The 16082-nt window shown below is 42.1% G+C and overlaps 2 protein-coding genes across 6 annotated transcripts in view; one reads left to right on the top strand and one right to left on the bottom strand.

Moving 5' to 3' along the window:
* Positions 1–2748: 2748 nt before the first annotated feature.
* On the bottom strand, positions 2749–6050 carry LOC139347372 (toll-like receptor 5). Its single transcript, XM_070986925.1, has 2 exons — positions 5944–6050; positions 2749–4750 (listed from the first exon to the last, which is right to left on the bottom strand). The coding sequence occupies exons 1-2, from the start codon at positions 5986–5988 to the stop codon at positions 2870–2872; spliced, it is 1926 nt and encodes a 641-aa protein (XP_070843026.1). The 5' UTR covers positions 5989–6050; the 3' UTR covers positions 2749–2869.
* A 1828-nt stretch (positions 6051–7878) lies between these two features.
* LOC139347373 (dystrobrevin beta-like) overlaps positions 7879–16082 on the top strand; it is a 30207-nt gene continuing 22003 nt past the window's right edge. For 4 of the 5 annotated variants that reach the window (XM_070986926.1, XM_070986930.1, XM_070986931.1 and 1 more), the window contains exons 1-2: positions 7879–8144; positions 15328–15378. The gene's annotated coding sequence lies outside the window, so the exon portion shown is untranslated. The remainder of the gene's footprint in view (positions 8145–15327; positions 15379–16082) is intronic. The other variant, XM_070986927.1, reaches the window with a different exon arrangement.

A 16082-nucleotide genomic window follows, 5' to 3' on the forward strand; every position in this document is an offset into this window, starting at 1 on the left:
TAAGATTCAGCAGAGAGCAGAAGCTCTTCCTCCCGTGCTCCACATCACATGCAGCATTTATGATACAGGCCGAAATCAGTTGAGCTGACAGGCAGACACAAAATCAGTGAATGCTGCAAAAAAAACAACAACAAACACTACAAAACAAAACACACAAATTAGTGTAATGCATTTTAAAGGTAGATCAAAAGAGAAAGGAACTGTGAAGTCCAACTGGTAAATATCCTACGTGACACTTTAGACCAGAGCTGCTGCTGATTTCTGACCAAATACCTGCAAAAGCACTGACATTCAGATCAGCCTCAGCTCTACTCTGTGCTAATTAGCAAATATTAGCATGCTAACATGCTCGAAAGTCAAAAACCTACGATATTAAATTTCCAATAATATAAAAAGAGGAAAGCAGCAACGGAAGCAGATGAATCAAGTCATTTCTTCATCAGTAAATCAACTGAATGTTTCAGGACGACATGAGATTATTCAAAGTGGTTAATTTCTTTAGAAGCTTTAGCCTCCACATATTGGCCTTACATGATGTAACAGTCCAAATAAGTGCACAACGAAAGGTGAGACATCACAGATGTAAAGGCAGGTAAGTCATCACTGCGGCTCACCCCTCAGGTTTAAAGACAATATGTGTAAAATCTGTATGAAAAATTAAAGAATGCAAGGAGAAAATTCATCTCAGTGTTCCCTGGTTCGGTGGAGGGGTGTCCAAAAATATCAAAATCCACACATGATGGCTTCAATCGCAAATATACTGCCGGTCAGTCAGTCAGGATTCAGGTATTTTACCTGTCAGTCTGACACACACACACTTACAGTCATTCAGTCTTACAGGCTTTGGATGCACACACTCGAGTCTGTGATTTCTAAGCAACATTCACACACAGACGTGTCTATAAATCCACTCCAGTGTTATCAGCAGCTGGCCTGCAGGCGTATCAGAGGTCTCCTCATCACTCTTCCTCACCCCACGCCTGTCGACATTTAATATTTTATGGCAGAGAGCAGCTTTATTAGGACAGTGTGTGAGCAGCTTTAATCAGCCCTTCCACAAGTTATCATCAAATGATAAAGGAATTAAAGATGGATTAGGAAATAGTAGAATTAATGACAATACAGAATCCAAAAGCACCTCAGCGACGTTTAACAGAACACCATTGCTGCTGTTGACCTCGTTCCCTGTTTAACTCCCCTCAGCACTGGTCAGACCTATTTATCCAGCTCATCTAATCATCCATCATTTAGATGCTCGTTCCTGTTCCGTTTTTCAGAGGCTGTGTAACTACATGCTGCATAGCTGCACACTCATCCCAGCTGGGAGAAGTGTGGTTGGCATTGTTTTAGAGGTAGCTGCTCTGTTGAGAGGCTGGTTGAGCTGAACAGTTGGTGGTTTCTAGCTGGGCTGATGCCGCCCTCTGCTGTAAGAGGAGCGCTGTGCAGCTTCAGTGCAGCTCAAAGGAAAATGGCTCATTTATTTAAAATACTGATCATCTGTTAACAGTGAGCGGACTGAAATTAACTTTTTCTTCAATCAGTCCTCCAAATAAACTCTTTGCTTTAGAATTTCCATGTTTTTGTGTTAATGATTGCAAACTACTGACCAAGCTAAGCTGCTCATGTAAACTAACATTAAGCAAATACATCACTGCAACTGCCTGTAACTGTGCAGATTTATGTCTGTGTTGTTGTGGGTTTTCACATTATCTGTATGTTGTACCTGATAACTTGTTTAAGTTTGGCCTCTTTTTGCCTCTTTAACATTAACTCAGGCTGCCATGAACTGGAGCAGAAGAAATTGATTTAGGCCACGCAGAGTGGAAACAGCATAGTCTGTGACAAACCTTCAGACGCAGCTGTACTGTCAGATTAACTACTCTCACTGTTAATTTAATGCAGACTTTACATGCTAAATTATGAATTAATGCTGGTCTGCTGGTCCAACAAATCCTGGCGACTGTGTGTTTAAAACCGGGCTACATGCTGGATAAACTTAAAACTGAAAGAAAACCCTAAATAAAGGAGTGAAACACAAACACTGCATGATGTGCCATGGCCTTCACAGTCTTCAGATCAATGTTAGTCAGCACTCCGTAGCGCCACCATTGAAATGCATGTAGGAAGGATGGTGTCCATCCACAGCGCAGTCCCAGGTTCCACCACTGATGCTTTACCAGCTGCTGTCTCAGCCTGTTCTAACCGGCCTGTATCTTCTGGAGGTCATTTATCCGCTAGTTTGGAGTGGAGAGCTGGAGCTTCTGCCAGCATGCACTGGAGGAGAAGTGAGTCTTTTACAGCCAAAACCCTTTAGGATTATTCTGCAGCTCCCCCTGCTGGTGTAATGATATGCATACACTGGTGTCCCAAAACCCTCAAAAAATTCAGAAACGAACACGCTTTGATTCAATTTATCTTTTAATCTTTTTGTTTTTGAGATGTATGTTGTTGACATTAGAAATACAAGAACGGCATTGATGTGAGTACTCCATGATGGCTTCAGACCTACATCATTGGTAATATACTGTTATAACATGCATTGCTGTAATTGTTTCAGGCGGTCAGTGAAGGATGTATAATTTCAGCATATAAAGTCATTTATTTCTATTTTAAAAATCTCTTTCTGAAGCAAGATTTAATTATATTATGAAAATTACAAATTTAAAAATATTACATTATCTGCAATTGTAATGGATTATTATAATGTTTTCAGCATTTTAGGCATTTTTTATTACATTATCTGGCACTGATTACAAATTCAAATAATATGGAGAGCATGGTGTGATAAACTCATGACACCTGTGATTAATTCCTTCTAATTTTCTAGGTGTCACCCTGAAAGGACGTGTTTGTCCACTTTTTGTTCCTTTTACTGCTGTGTGACCTGATCGGAGTAATTTAACAGAGGAACATTATAGAAAGCAGAAGGAAATTCACACCTGAGCTCCTTTACGGGACTCAGGAAAGTCACGTTGTTGTTGCTCAGCCAAGTCAGGAAGCTCGTCAGGTTTGAATCGCAGTGAAATCTGTTCATATTTAGGTTGAGGAAGCTCAGAGAGTGAAAAGCGGCGGGGTCAGGGGAGGCTATGAAGTTGTTGGCGAGGTTGAGTACTTTGAGACTTTTGGGTAGTACATCAGGCTGGAGGTACGTCAAGGCGTTGGATGAGAGGTCCATCTCCACTACTGAGGTGAGACCCTTAAAAATGCCCTGAGGAAGCGACTTCAGCGCGTTGAAGCTCAAGTTGAGAGCAACCAAATGTCCAAGATCATCAAACAGACTCAGGCATCTCCCCTGAGACCACACAGACTGCAGGGAGCTGCTGTGAAGATCCAGGACTTGTAAATTATTCAAGCTAATTGCTGAAACCTGCCTGCTGAGTGTGCACCACCTGATTGTGTTTCCTCCATGGAAGAGAACCTGGAGGTGTTTCAGTTGATTCCAGAAGGTGTAAACGTCGTCCAGGTTTGTTAATCTGTTGTCCTGGACGTACAGATACGTGATGTTTCTGGCAAACTGTGTGAGACTGCTCACTGATGTCAACTTATTGTCATTCAAGAGGAGGAAACTAAGGCTGGGTAGCAATGCAGGGAAGCCCAGGTCTCGTAAAGAGTTTCCTCTCAGATATAAGGCTTTCAATTTGGGAAATCCACTAAATGATCCATAACCCAGCACTCCGATGTGATTGTAAGACAAGTCTAACACCTGCAGGTTTGTCAGATTAGCAAAAGTGTAAGAATAGATTTCCCCAAGCAGGTTATTTGACAAGTTGAGCATTTTTAAATGGTCCTGGAGACCGTCAAAAGCATTCCTGTATATCTGATTCACTCTGTTCTGGGAAATGTCAATGACTGTGACCTCTTTCAGTGGACTAAAAACCCCCTGTTTCAATGCAAATATTCGGTTTTTAGACAGATCCAGTTTAAGTACCGAACTGTTCTTCAGGCCTTCGAATGTTCTGTGGTCTGGATCAGGGCGATTATGGAAAGAAAATCCTTTACCCATGTGTCCTAACAGTTTCAGATGGGAGATCTTAGTCCCGCCAATGGCTCTGAAAAACTGCTTGAATTTACGCGCACCAAACCCGTTGTGGGACAGGTCGAGGGTCTGAAAGGACATTCCTCTGAAAGGGTTCCCACATGTCTGCCAGTCAAAACCGTTCCTCAACATGGCCTTAAATTGAACAGAGTCCAAGTTCAGGACCTCAAAGTGCGCTCCCTGGAAACCAACCAGATCAGGCTCACATATTTTGGCAATTTTGTTCAGCTTAAGATTCAGATGTTTCAAATTGGTCATGTTTGTAAAGAACATTGATGGCTGGAGTCTGTTTATCTGGTTACCGAAGAGGTCAAGAGTCTCTAAAGAGGACAGTGGTTCCAGATACTTCTCCTTCAGTATGGACTCCTGAAGCGAACAGGAATACAGGTGGAGATTCTTCAAACTGGACAGTCCCACGAAAGCCTCTGGCTCCAGTTGAAGGCCGGCATTGAAGCCGAGGATCAGCCTCCTCAGACGTGTTTGTCTGCTGAAAGCGTTGCTCTTGATTACAAGCGGCACATACTGGTATCCAAGGTCCAGCTCCAGCAGTGACTCCAGGCCTGACAGGGAGGTGGAGTTGATCTCACCAATGTGGTTCATCTCCAGGTACAGGTGGGTGATGTGGGGAGGGAGAGGAGGAACCCAGCGGAGTTTGCGGGAGCCACAGCTGGCAACAGAACCCATTATGAGGCATGATGGAAAACAACCTGGCACCTGCAAGCAGAAACGTAAAAATGTACGTGACTTTGGCCAATGATCTGTCACCATTTAAAGGTTCAGTGTGTAAGATTTATGGGGATTTACTGGCAGAAATGATGCACCGGCAGAAATGATTGCACTGCCATGTTCTACGGTGGCCCAGAACGGACAAAACAAACATGACTCTGGAAAGCACCTTTTACGTTATTAGCCAAAGTGGGTTTTCCCGCATCCTTAGTAATGGAAGGGGTACACTGAGGGGTATTCAGTTGGTTGCAATATGACAACTCACCACTAGATGCCACTAAATCCTCCACACTGGTCTTAATAGGCTTACATTTAACTGCAGATTTGTGTGTATGTGTTGCACATTATCCTCTTTTTTACCTCAATATCACAAAATGTAAAGCTAATTCAAACAATTTTCAATTTCAATTTCACGGCATGCTGAGATAGCAAACACCACTATTTTAATTCATACCTTTAAAGAGCTCAATCGGTTACTCTTGATTTCTTCTGACTTTTCTCTGCCTTTGATTGATGAATTCATTTTTTTAAAAGTTATTACTTTTAATTGGTCTGTAACTTGCTTGACACAAATACACAAATGTATTTTTATAACATTTCATTTTAGCTGACTTTGTTTTTCTGCTTTGCACTTCTTTGTTTTTTAAAACAATGTATTTGGCACCACAAAGTTACTTCTCAGATACAAAACTGTGTTTTCATACATTGCTAATCCCTAACAAAAAATCGAATTCAGAATTATCAAATAATTTTTCATGAATTGAATGTGGATAAGCTCATAAAGACATTCTCTAAGCTTTACACCAAAGACAGTTAATTCTTCCTCTCCTTGATTACATATAAAGTCCATTTACTATCATTCACAAAAGCAATAATGATACCCACGCTTTTTCACACATGAACACATGAAATCTCCCTGTTCACAGAAGTTGCCTTTTCTAATGAAAACTCAGGAGCATCAGGCAACAGTCCACTGTTAGTCTGTTTGTCCAACGTCTTCTAAGCCTTTTTCGCATGCAGGAAACAACCATTTCTCATTATTCTTCCCCTTTTAATGTAACCGTGTCCCCCTGGAAGTCATTGTATTTAAGATGCTACAAAGAAACTTCACATTTTAGACTCATTTCTATTTACAGAGTTGCATCTTAAAGTCATGTAGAGAGTCATGTATCTTTATCTACCTGTAGGAAAACACAGATGACAACCACCAGCGCCCACATCTTCATGCTGCTTGCCAGAAGAAATCCAACTCTTAATTTCAGAAAAAAACAATGATCCAGTCTCTGCTTAGTTGGAGTCAGAGCTCTTCTGTGGAGTTTTCTGCCCGCGTTTTTAAACCTGGGCGCTTGCGTCACTTGTGTTGCATTGACCCTGAAGCGTAAACATAATGCTGAGAGAAAATCATTTCCCAATAAAGAAGCGGTCTAAAGTCTAAAGAGAGGGATTTCCCTCTTTTGCCAGATTGACATGGCAACGGGAAGTACACTTACATGAGTATTCTGTTTAGGATGGAACATTGTTTTGCACAATAGTCTGATGTTTCTGGCTTTGTGTTGTGAAAGATATTTCTTGACTTTTTCCCCCTAACATTGTATCTGAGATTGAAAATTGCTTTAAAATGTCAATTTGTGCATGACTCTTTGGGTGATGCGGCACTACAAATATACTTAACTTGAGACAATATGACAATATTACAGAAAACTTCACCGTCGTCTGTTACATATAAGATGTTCAGCGTATTAAAAATATAAAGACAAGAAATTTTGTCACACTAATGCAAGTGATGAAATTAGATGTGTAATTCAGTTACATCAATGTACTGAACATATTTGTACACAGATGGACTTGAGTGGGAACTGTTTCAGTCATAGCATGTGTTGGAAAACTTGCGGTTTGATCTCGCAACCCATGAGCAAATCATTTCAACGAGTTGGCATTTTTTCCCCCAGGATTTCCCTAAAAAAGTACATAACAGTCACGATTGAAGATTACATTTCAATCAACTTGTTAATCTCTAAATTAGCCAACCAACGTAACACAGTCGCTTTAATTTTCATTGTGATCTGCAGAGTACCAGAGTGTGTGTGGTGCATACTTGTAGTTTAATCACACAAGGCTGATGAATTTCACAACCTCTGGAGAATGAAGCTTTGTCAAACACAATACAGAAAGAAAGAGAGGCTGAGGTCGACTGATACTGTGGAAATAATGTTCCAGCTTCTCCTGGGAAGGAATAGAAAGCAATAAGCAATCATCAGTTACACAAACACATTGCAAACAGCAGTAGCAGCATGTAACCTTTAATCATAAATACAATTTTGTGGTGCTTTGACTTGAGTATTTCTAGTTTATGCTCCTTTTCTACACTTAAAAGGCAAATATTTTAGTTTTTACTTCCCAACATTTATATTTAAATTCAGCTAATCCATGACAATCAATGAATCTATCCAACAGCATGCAAAATAACAAACTAACTAGCATAAATGTTGCATTACTGGAATATTTTAACTGGTGTAAGCAGCCTTTTGGTACCACTGGCAAGCTCATTTTAAGCACTATATATAGCCAAGCTCTGCTGTTGGGTGGTTTAATGCATAAAAATGCTCCATATTTCAGCTGCTAATAAGGTTTGCATATAAAATCTGAATCTGCAATGTAAATTGTGAGTGCAGATGTCAGAAAAATGTAGGCTAGTCGAAGGATAACCGAGGATTAGCCACTTGGTCACTTCCCAGCACTGGACACTGTTGTAAACTAACTTTAAATTGACCTCTAGTTCTACCCGTAGTTTGGTCGTTTAATACCTTCCGTTGAAGTTAAACTAGCATAAAAATAGCATAAAAGGTAGCATTTCCCGGGTGTACCCGCTTTATGGATGTGGATTAGCGGAAAAGTTATCAGTTGGAAATTGTAACGGTTAAAGCAACCGATAACCTTACTGGTTTTCCTTCCTGTGTGAAGTAAACGACATATTTTTTAACAAAAGTTAGTTACTGTAGAATCAGTGGTGTTAACTGTCAAATGGGTAATGAGTTGGTTTTGTGTCGGCAGCGTACACCGCTCTCTGTCAGAGGGGAGGGGGCAGGACGGGACCGGAGAGAGGAGTGACTTTCTTTCAAAAATAGTGCACTTCATCACGGCAGCAACCGGTTCAGCAGCAGCGGCGGCGGCGGCGGGCGGGTATGGAGGGTGTGAAACATGGTTCACAACGGATATAAATAACGGGACCGGGACGATATTATTAAAACCAAAGAGGAGGGCGAAAAACACGGTGGAAAGAGGAAGCGGAGTTAAACTGGGCTCCAGCTAGCTAAAGTCAGTGCCACACGTTGAAGTGTTGATGTTGGTATTTAGCCACGAATACCTGCCGAAAAGAGTCCCGGTGAGTAGACCCCGTTTCACGTAGCCTGTAAGGGGATATAGCTAGCAGAGTCGCGCAGACTAAAAGTTTAGGTTGTAGTTGAAGTAAGTGTGAAAATCTCATCCGAGTTTGGAGAGTTAAAGAACACATTCATTCGGGGGAACAAGGTGAACAGGGAGTTAAACTTTTCTGCAATATGGCCGCTCAGATGTCACGCAGCTTCCCAGAAGTAACGTTAGGCAGAACTAAAATGAGCTTTGACTCATGTCTTTGAAATCCATGGCAGCTCAAAGTGTCTGAAATATTGCACTCATAAAATGTCTAACGGGGTGTCCGTTTCTGTGTCGGCTGCTGTAGTAGCCGTAAGTCATGCCCACTTTTCAAATCAAAACTACTATTGGTGTTTGACCAGCGCGTAGTAATGCTGCTCTCCTCTGTGGGAGGAACCAAACTCCATTCAAAAATCAGGCAATTTTACGTTACCTCGTTATCGCCAAGCTTGCAGACTGTGTGGAATAAAATTTAACACTTTTTTGACATCCATACTGTCCACTGTGAAGTTCGGCTCACTGTATATTAAGTGGCTCTGATTGAGGCTTGGTTTCATGTCTGTATGTCCAATATAAATGCAACAAGCTGATTGGAAACAGATGTAAGTTATCTATTAAGACTGTTGTAAGAAGGATGCCAGCGTTAGGCCTAATCAATCAGTAATCTGATCGGTTGGATGAAATGAAATAATTTAATAAATCACAATATGCTTTAATGAATCATTAACACTGTAATGAATCATTCCAGCTGACCTGCGGGGTCAGCTGGAATGATTCATCACACCCCGGCCTGTCAAAAGGTGTTATCAGAGACGGCCTAAGCTTTTTTAGAGCTGGAGCACAGTATGAGAGCCCCCACCCCCACCCATACGTCCCAGAATGCATTTAATGACATAATAATGACATTGAACATGTTTTGCATTTCAGTACTTAAGTTTCGATGCACTGATCTATAATCAGCTATCGTTTGGCTGGTTTATTGTCAGGCTCTAGTTCATAAAACGCTATTTTGGTTTCGTAACTATAAACCAAAGAAGCAGATTTATATCATATTCAGCTGTCTGTCCTCCAATTAAGAATTCAAAATACAGATGTTTTCTCTTTCAGCAACAGTAAAAAAAAAAAGTCTGCAAACCATCAGCCAAGCAGCTCTGTATTTACTTCTTTGTTTAACCAGCAGCTAATGATCAAACAGTCAAATAATGGTCCAGTTCATTAACTAACAGTGCAATTATAGACTCTGACAGAAACATATGGTTGGTGTAAAAATCCAAAAGCCAGACCAGAAACAGTTAGTGTATTTTCAAGTGTGTGTCCAGTCGGGTTGCAGACTTTTCCAAACTGTTGCTCCCTGTGGAGGAAACTAAAAAGAGAGGGATGACAGAGAAAGAGAGAGAGATCACAGTAACTGATGGGCTGTGTTCCAAACTGTCTCCTGAGGGTCTTTGCTTTTCCATGGTAGATGCATATTTTATGCTGGCAATTTGTTTACATCTTTAACTGTAAAATGAGAGCGCAAAAGGAGAATTGACTGTCCCAGTTTTGCTGGCACCCACCACCCTGCGCATGATAATCAGGTATAAAAATATGTGTTTGTGTCTGAGTTTCTCCTGGCAAGTTGTTGCGAAGCGTAGTATTTTATCTGATTTACCTGCAGAGAATCCTTCCCGGTCTATTCACACCAGCCTCTGCGTGGTAACACTTCATCTCAGAGTCTCCATATGGAAAGATTTTAGCTGCTGATTTACAGTCGTGCTGATTGTGTTACTGTCTCCACTGAGGGTGGGGAGATAATAGCGGTGAGGATGAAACCTATGATTAGAAGAACAGTCATTCCTATCCAGCCTCTAGTTAATGTAATTTCTTCAGAGTAAAATTATAGTGAAATATAAGTATTCCTCATTTTGCACGGAGGAGCAGTTGGATGGCTCTCCAATACTCCGGGGGACCACAGCTCTCTACTCATTTAAGATTCACTGTCTGGTGTGTTTGATGCATCTGAGTCAATGCTCAGGTGGCTTGTTGAATAGCAGTAAAATACAGTGCAGTGTAATGACAGCCTAAGTAGGCTTAGATAGAAAAAACTACCAGTCTTGGTCATTGATTAATAGTTTGTATAACAGCTTGTATTGGATTCCTGATTTTCTAAGGTCACAGATACTCCTCAGTCAGTCTGTTCATAGATCTGCTGTAGGGCTTGGTGACTAATCTGAGGGAATCTAGTACAAATACTTGGATTATTGCACCTGTTTACCTGTGAAATGTCCCAAACAGGAGTTTTTGGAGCATTCCCCATCTTTCCCAGTCCTTAGTTGTGCCTGTCTAAACTTTTTTGAAACGTGTTGCTGCGTCAAATTCAGAATAAGCAGATATTTACAGAAGTCAGTGAAGCTGAAAGGAAATACATTAAATATATCGTCTTTGTGCTGTTTTCAGTGGTGTATATGTCAAAAAGGATCAGTAAATGATCAGATTCTGGTCTTTTATGTCCTACACAGCTTCCCAACTCTTTTGGATTTGGGGTTTTGTAACTGTTTTAAATGACTTGCTCAGGGGCAAAGAAATAGATAAAAGCTAATTGAAGGCTAAGTTAAGATCTGTGACTGAGAGTCTGATTTAGAGGATTTTTGTGATGAAGAGTTGAGTTGAATTTTGGATCTTTGTTTTCCCACTCCTGAAATCTTTCAGGTAAACTGGCATGCCATTTGCACATATTGTGAATTATTTCAAACTTCAAACTTTTTCTGCTGTTATGCACTCTGGTTTCTTCAGGACAGCAGACACAACTTTCGCTTCCTGTCTCTCTTTCTTTGTGTTTCCCTTGTACTCTCTTCCTGTCTCTTTCACCACCCCTGTTTCTCACTTTCTGCTTCTTTCCACTCTGACTCCTTAATGCATCTTGATTTTCCTCTTCATCTTCCCTTCCTGCACTATCCTTTACTGTTTCTCACTTCATTTCATCCTCTCTTTTGCAGTTAGCGTGGCAGCCTTACAGTCCTCGGGGTGTACCATCCTCTCCACTTAAAAGCTTGATCTGTTCAGTTTTCAGTTCTAGACCAGGTCTACTGTGGTTTCAGGTGCAGGTTTAGGGTTTGTTTAAGTGTAAATGAATGTTAGAGGAGTGATAGTAGGACACACCACTGCATCAGGCATCCAGACTGGAAACAGAGCTGTGTTACTGGAAAACAATGCAAGGGTTGCGTTGGTTGCTTCAGGTACTTCAGGTCTGGTGAGATGATGAAATACAATCCAGGAAGGCCACTTTGAGTAATAGATCCAGGAGTCTGAAAGCTTTTCAACTGCCAAATCGATTGAAAGTGGTTGAAACAGTCAGCCTGTTCTCAGATCTGATGTGGAGCTTGGTGACTAATCTGCAAGAATCCCGTACAAATACTTTGATTATTGCTGCTACTCCACAAGAATAATGCTGCCCCGATTCCAAAAAAGCTGTTTAAAACTTAGTAAAAACAGAATGCAATCATTCGCAAACAAAGTGTGTTTACTGACAACAGTTTAGAGCCCATGCAGTAACATCCTTTATCCAATCATGTGTTCACAAAGTGATGAAGCTCTCTCCATCCTCGCTTGTGAACGACTGAGCCTTCCCAGGATGCCCCTTTCATACCCAATCATGATACTCTCACCTGTTACCAATCAACCTGTTTACCTGTGGAATGATCCAAACAGGTGTTTTTGGAGCGTTCCACATCTTTCCCAGTCTTTAGTTGCTCCTGTGTTGTAGGCATCAGATTCAGAATAAACATATATTTAACAAAATGGCAAATTATAGCATTCTGTTTTATTTATGTTTCACACAATATGCCAACCTTTTTGGATTTGTGGTTGCACCACAAGACAGGAATTTGTGTGTGTAACGTTAACACAGCAGCAGTTGTTTTAGGTTTTTTGTGACAGTCTAGAGCAAAGCCCAGTGTGTAACTTGGCACATACGCCCGCTGTGTCAAGTTCATTCATTTGCATAAATTAATGTGCAAATTTGGCATTTTTTCATGCAATGCTTTGTCTGTCTGAATACGATCTTGGAGAGCTTAAAACCAAGTACTTTCCCAGTTTGGCTACAGAATCACTTAGTCGCCAGCTTGAGTTCAGTTATTGTATAAAATCCAGAAATGCCAGTCCAGGCTTGGTATTATGTTCTATTTTAAACAGAAGAGCCCTCTTGGACTTTGAAGGAATCGGAGCAGGTCCTCTGGGGTTCTGGTACGTCTCTCCAACAGACTCCACCATGCCTCCACCTGAGAACATGCTATAACTTCTGGACCAGTCCTCCGAACACCCTTAGCATGCTAGCTGTTCATCTTAAACGTGTCACCAGAGATGTGTTGCTTCTGTTTTTACCTGCCTGGTGACAACCCCGGGGTCGTGCCGGGTCAGTCGGGTTGTCTCTATGGCAGCACGGGGTCAAAGGTCGGCACTGAGAGGCTGGAGAAGCAGGGAGAGACTTTTGCTTTTGCTTAAAGCTGCTGGTAATCAGATGAAAGTGTTTCTGTGATGTTTGTACTGTGACTGTGTTCTCGTTGAGGTGTGAAAGCTCCTGTAGTTAGACCACTTTACTGACATCTGAGAAATTGAATTGTTAGTTGCAGCCCAACCGTCATGCAGCACTTAAATCTCCATTGACACGCAGAGTACCATTACAGCTACTACAAATGCTGCTCCCCTACTAAGACATATTCATGCATGTTTGCTGCAGCACACTGGAGTTAGTTCAGGTTATTAAGGCCTCCAATAATCAACCACTTCAGTGTCAATGAATGCAGAGACATTCAGTCAAACAAGTCTCATCCCTGAGCTGGATTACACTGACTGGACCCACTGACTGTAAAGAGGCTAATTGCATTTCCCTGTCCTGTAGAAACCACAGCTAAAACGTTCCAGCTTTCTATTTAATGTCTACTGACAGTTTATTTGGTCTGTATTATCCCTAAAATGTTTCAGGACATTTGAGATGGAGGCAAACCACCAGTAATGCAGTCAAGTCTTCAAAATGTACAAACTTCCAAGCTTCTCTGTTTAACATAAAAAAAAAAAAATAGAAAGTTGCTGCAGAGCTTTTGGAGGATTTGTGGGTCAGACTGACCAGCCTCATCTGTTCATGTGTTACAGGAAAGGGCCGTTTAGAGGATAAATGGAGCTCATTGGTATTTCAGCGACGGCGGTATCTAAAGTTGCAGCATACTGTATATATATCATGCATAACACACATACACGCATTCTCTGGTCAGGTCCTGTCAGGGCAGACGGTGAGAATAGCGAGCAGCTGCAAATGGTAATGCGGTCATGTGGCATGCATGGTGCGTGTGTGTGGTGTGCAGAGGGTGGTAAACACCCTCTTACCCCTCTTTAGTACCACCTCGCCTGCCTGACGCCTGTTGCTGTGTTGGTGTCACTGCTGCGTTGCTTCTTCTGTCCCACAGCGCTCTCATTCGTGGATTCACCCACAGCACACAGCGGTGAGTCGAGCGCGGGTGTCGGTACAGAACGATTTCTTGGCTTAGAAACCAGGCCTGCAGCTTGCATGCTTTAGACCAAGAGCAGCTGATTCCTGAGAACAGGTGTGTGTGAGAGAGACAGAGTGGTTTATGGATGAGATGGTGTGTGTTTGTGTTCAGGACCATTTGCTTTTTTTTCAGGTGTTGGGCCTGCATGAGTACAACCACTGTTCTGATGAGAGGCTGTAGTGTGTGTGTGTGTGTGTGTGTGTGTGTGTGTGTGTGTGTGTGTGTGTGTGTGTGTGTGTGTGTGTGTGTGTGGTAAATGCACAGGTGCGCTGCTTGGGTGGTCCGCACTGATGAGATGCCCCTCTGACTCACAGTCACAAACATCCTGTAATGCGTAAGGCTGAACATAACATTTGCATCATGCAGTGATGCGTGAGTGCTCGAGTACGTGTGCATGTGCAGTGCGTAACGTACAGGGCTGCAACTCACGATGATCATTTTCATTAGTCTGTGGATTATTTTATTGAGTTAGTACTTCATCATCAGGAGAGACAGTGAACTGGGCTTCTCCCCAGCCACTGGAAACGCACAGGCCAGCACATTCATCACCAGACCCAAGCCAGGAAAAATAGAGAAGAAGAAGCAGAAACTGTTTCAGACCTACTGTTCTAATGATTTTCTTCTCAGTATGAAAAACAACACCTTCGTTTGGGCAAAATGAAGTTGTTTCACGCACGTCTTGGTCTGTGCTGTGTTTTGACGCAGCTCTACCCTTCACAGCTGAAAGTATAGGCACAGGCTGACGGTTTTCAGTATGGCGACTACGATCACGTGCCCCGTTTGAGGCAACCAGACACGATCAGGGACATCGTATTCTTGTAACTGATATGTCAACACGCCTGGTGATAACGTGCTAGCAAAAAGCATGTTTTCATGTTGCTATTGGCTTAGAGTATGACGCTGTGTCACTGCTGTCTTTTATGTTTGTTGCTACTGTGACATCAGCTGACACGTTGCAACCAGCTGCTTCTTGCATGGATGTATTTTACATCCAGCTGCCTTTGGGTTTTCAGTACATTCACTCACTTTTTGAAAGCTGTCTGCATGAACTCAGCTTCATTAATGCGTGGCTCACGCACAGAAATTTAACGCAAATGCAGAAATACGCCGTGTTTTGTGCTCATTGTATCCACAAGGCTTAAGTAAGACCGCAGTGTTTGTGGGACAATATTTTGATCTTCTGTTGTGGGAGGATTGCTGAGAGCTTGTTGAGCAGAGTCTAATGACATGTCAGCGTGTGAAAGCATTATGTTTGTTATATGTTGTTTGGTGAGGATTTTGGTGGCACATATCCAGAACAGTGGACAATGGTACAGAAACACTATCAATTGCTCATAACTTAGCTTTTAAAGACTTTGTTCAGTGTATAAGTAAAGAACAACGTGGTGTTGATTGACTTTAATTGAAAAGTGTGGCTGTAGCTTTAGTGCAGATTATAACTGACCAGAAATTAGTGATAGTTTTTGATGTAAACAAGCATGTGCAGAGGTCCAGAGAGTGTGAAGAGATGTTGGAGGCTGGTCTTATTAGAGTGTGTCCTGTGCTGTCTCCAAAGAGCCTTTGACATCATTGTCCCCAACCTGAAAAGACTTTTCAAATTGCCTTTCTCTTCTGTCTGTGTCTCTCTGCTAGACGTCCTTTAGCGAGGCTCCTCTGTCCTGTGTGACCCCCTGACACAGAGAGGTATGACCCCACACACACACACACACACACACACACACACACACACACACACACACACACACACACCATGTCCTCGATATGGGGATGCAGTGGTCCTGTGTTTTCAGTAAAACTGCAGCGCTCAGCTGTGTTTACATTAAACCCCATCTCGGCAGTGTGTAAGTGTGAGGCTGAGAGTGTATTCCCAGGGTCAGAGTGTGTGTATTCAGAGCAGTGTGTGCTGTTTGTTTCCGTAAAGCTCAGCAAATGTCAGCTGTAGTAAAACACTGTGGTGCAACAGCAGCGCACATCGCCACCCACACAACCATAGAAAAACAACGCACAAGCAGTCAGCTGTATGTACACCCCCCCCCCCGCCTGTTTCTCCCCCTCCATACTTTGCTTTCTATAGCCGAGCTCCTAAAGAGAATACCTCAACCAGCAGAGCATGAAGGCCATCATTAACCGTCGAGTTTCCACTGAGTGTGTGTGGCTTTTGTCTCTTTATGTCGTTATCACCTCAGCATATAATCCATTTAGAGTTTCACTTCCAAGGCGACAATGTAAGCAGTGTGGCAGAAAAGCAGCTCAATTACAAGCAAATGTAATGACTTCGTGCTGTAACAGCAGAAACAATTAGACAGTTGCCAGGACTGAAGAATGTGTATTTTTAGCCACGCTCACAGTGCTGAGTGCCATGCTGTCTGTCTGTCTGTCTGTCTCAG

The sequence above is a fragment of the Chaetodon trifascialis genome, chromosome 19 (assembly GCF_039877785.1).
Source record: "Chaetodon trifascialis isolate fChaTrf1 chromosome 19, fChaTrf1.hap1, whole genome shotgun sequence".
In the NCBI taxonomy this organism is placed as follows: domain Eukaryota; kingdom Metazoa; phylum Chordata; class Actinopteri; order Chaetodontiformes; family Chaetodontidae; genus Chaetodon; species Chaetodon trifascialis.

Excerpts from the sequence above, each read along its gene's own strand:
- LOC139347372 (XM_070986925.1), bottom strand. The coding sequence starts at position 5,988 with ATGAAGATGTGGGCGCTGGTGGTTGTCATCTGTGTTTTCCTACAG. Across the intron at positions 4,751-5,943 it reads TCATCTGTGTTTTCCTACAG|GTGCCAGGTTGTTTTCCATC; the intron begins GTAGATAAAGAT and ends TTCTGCTTGCAG.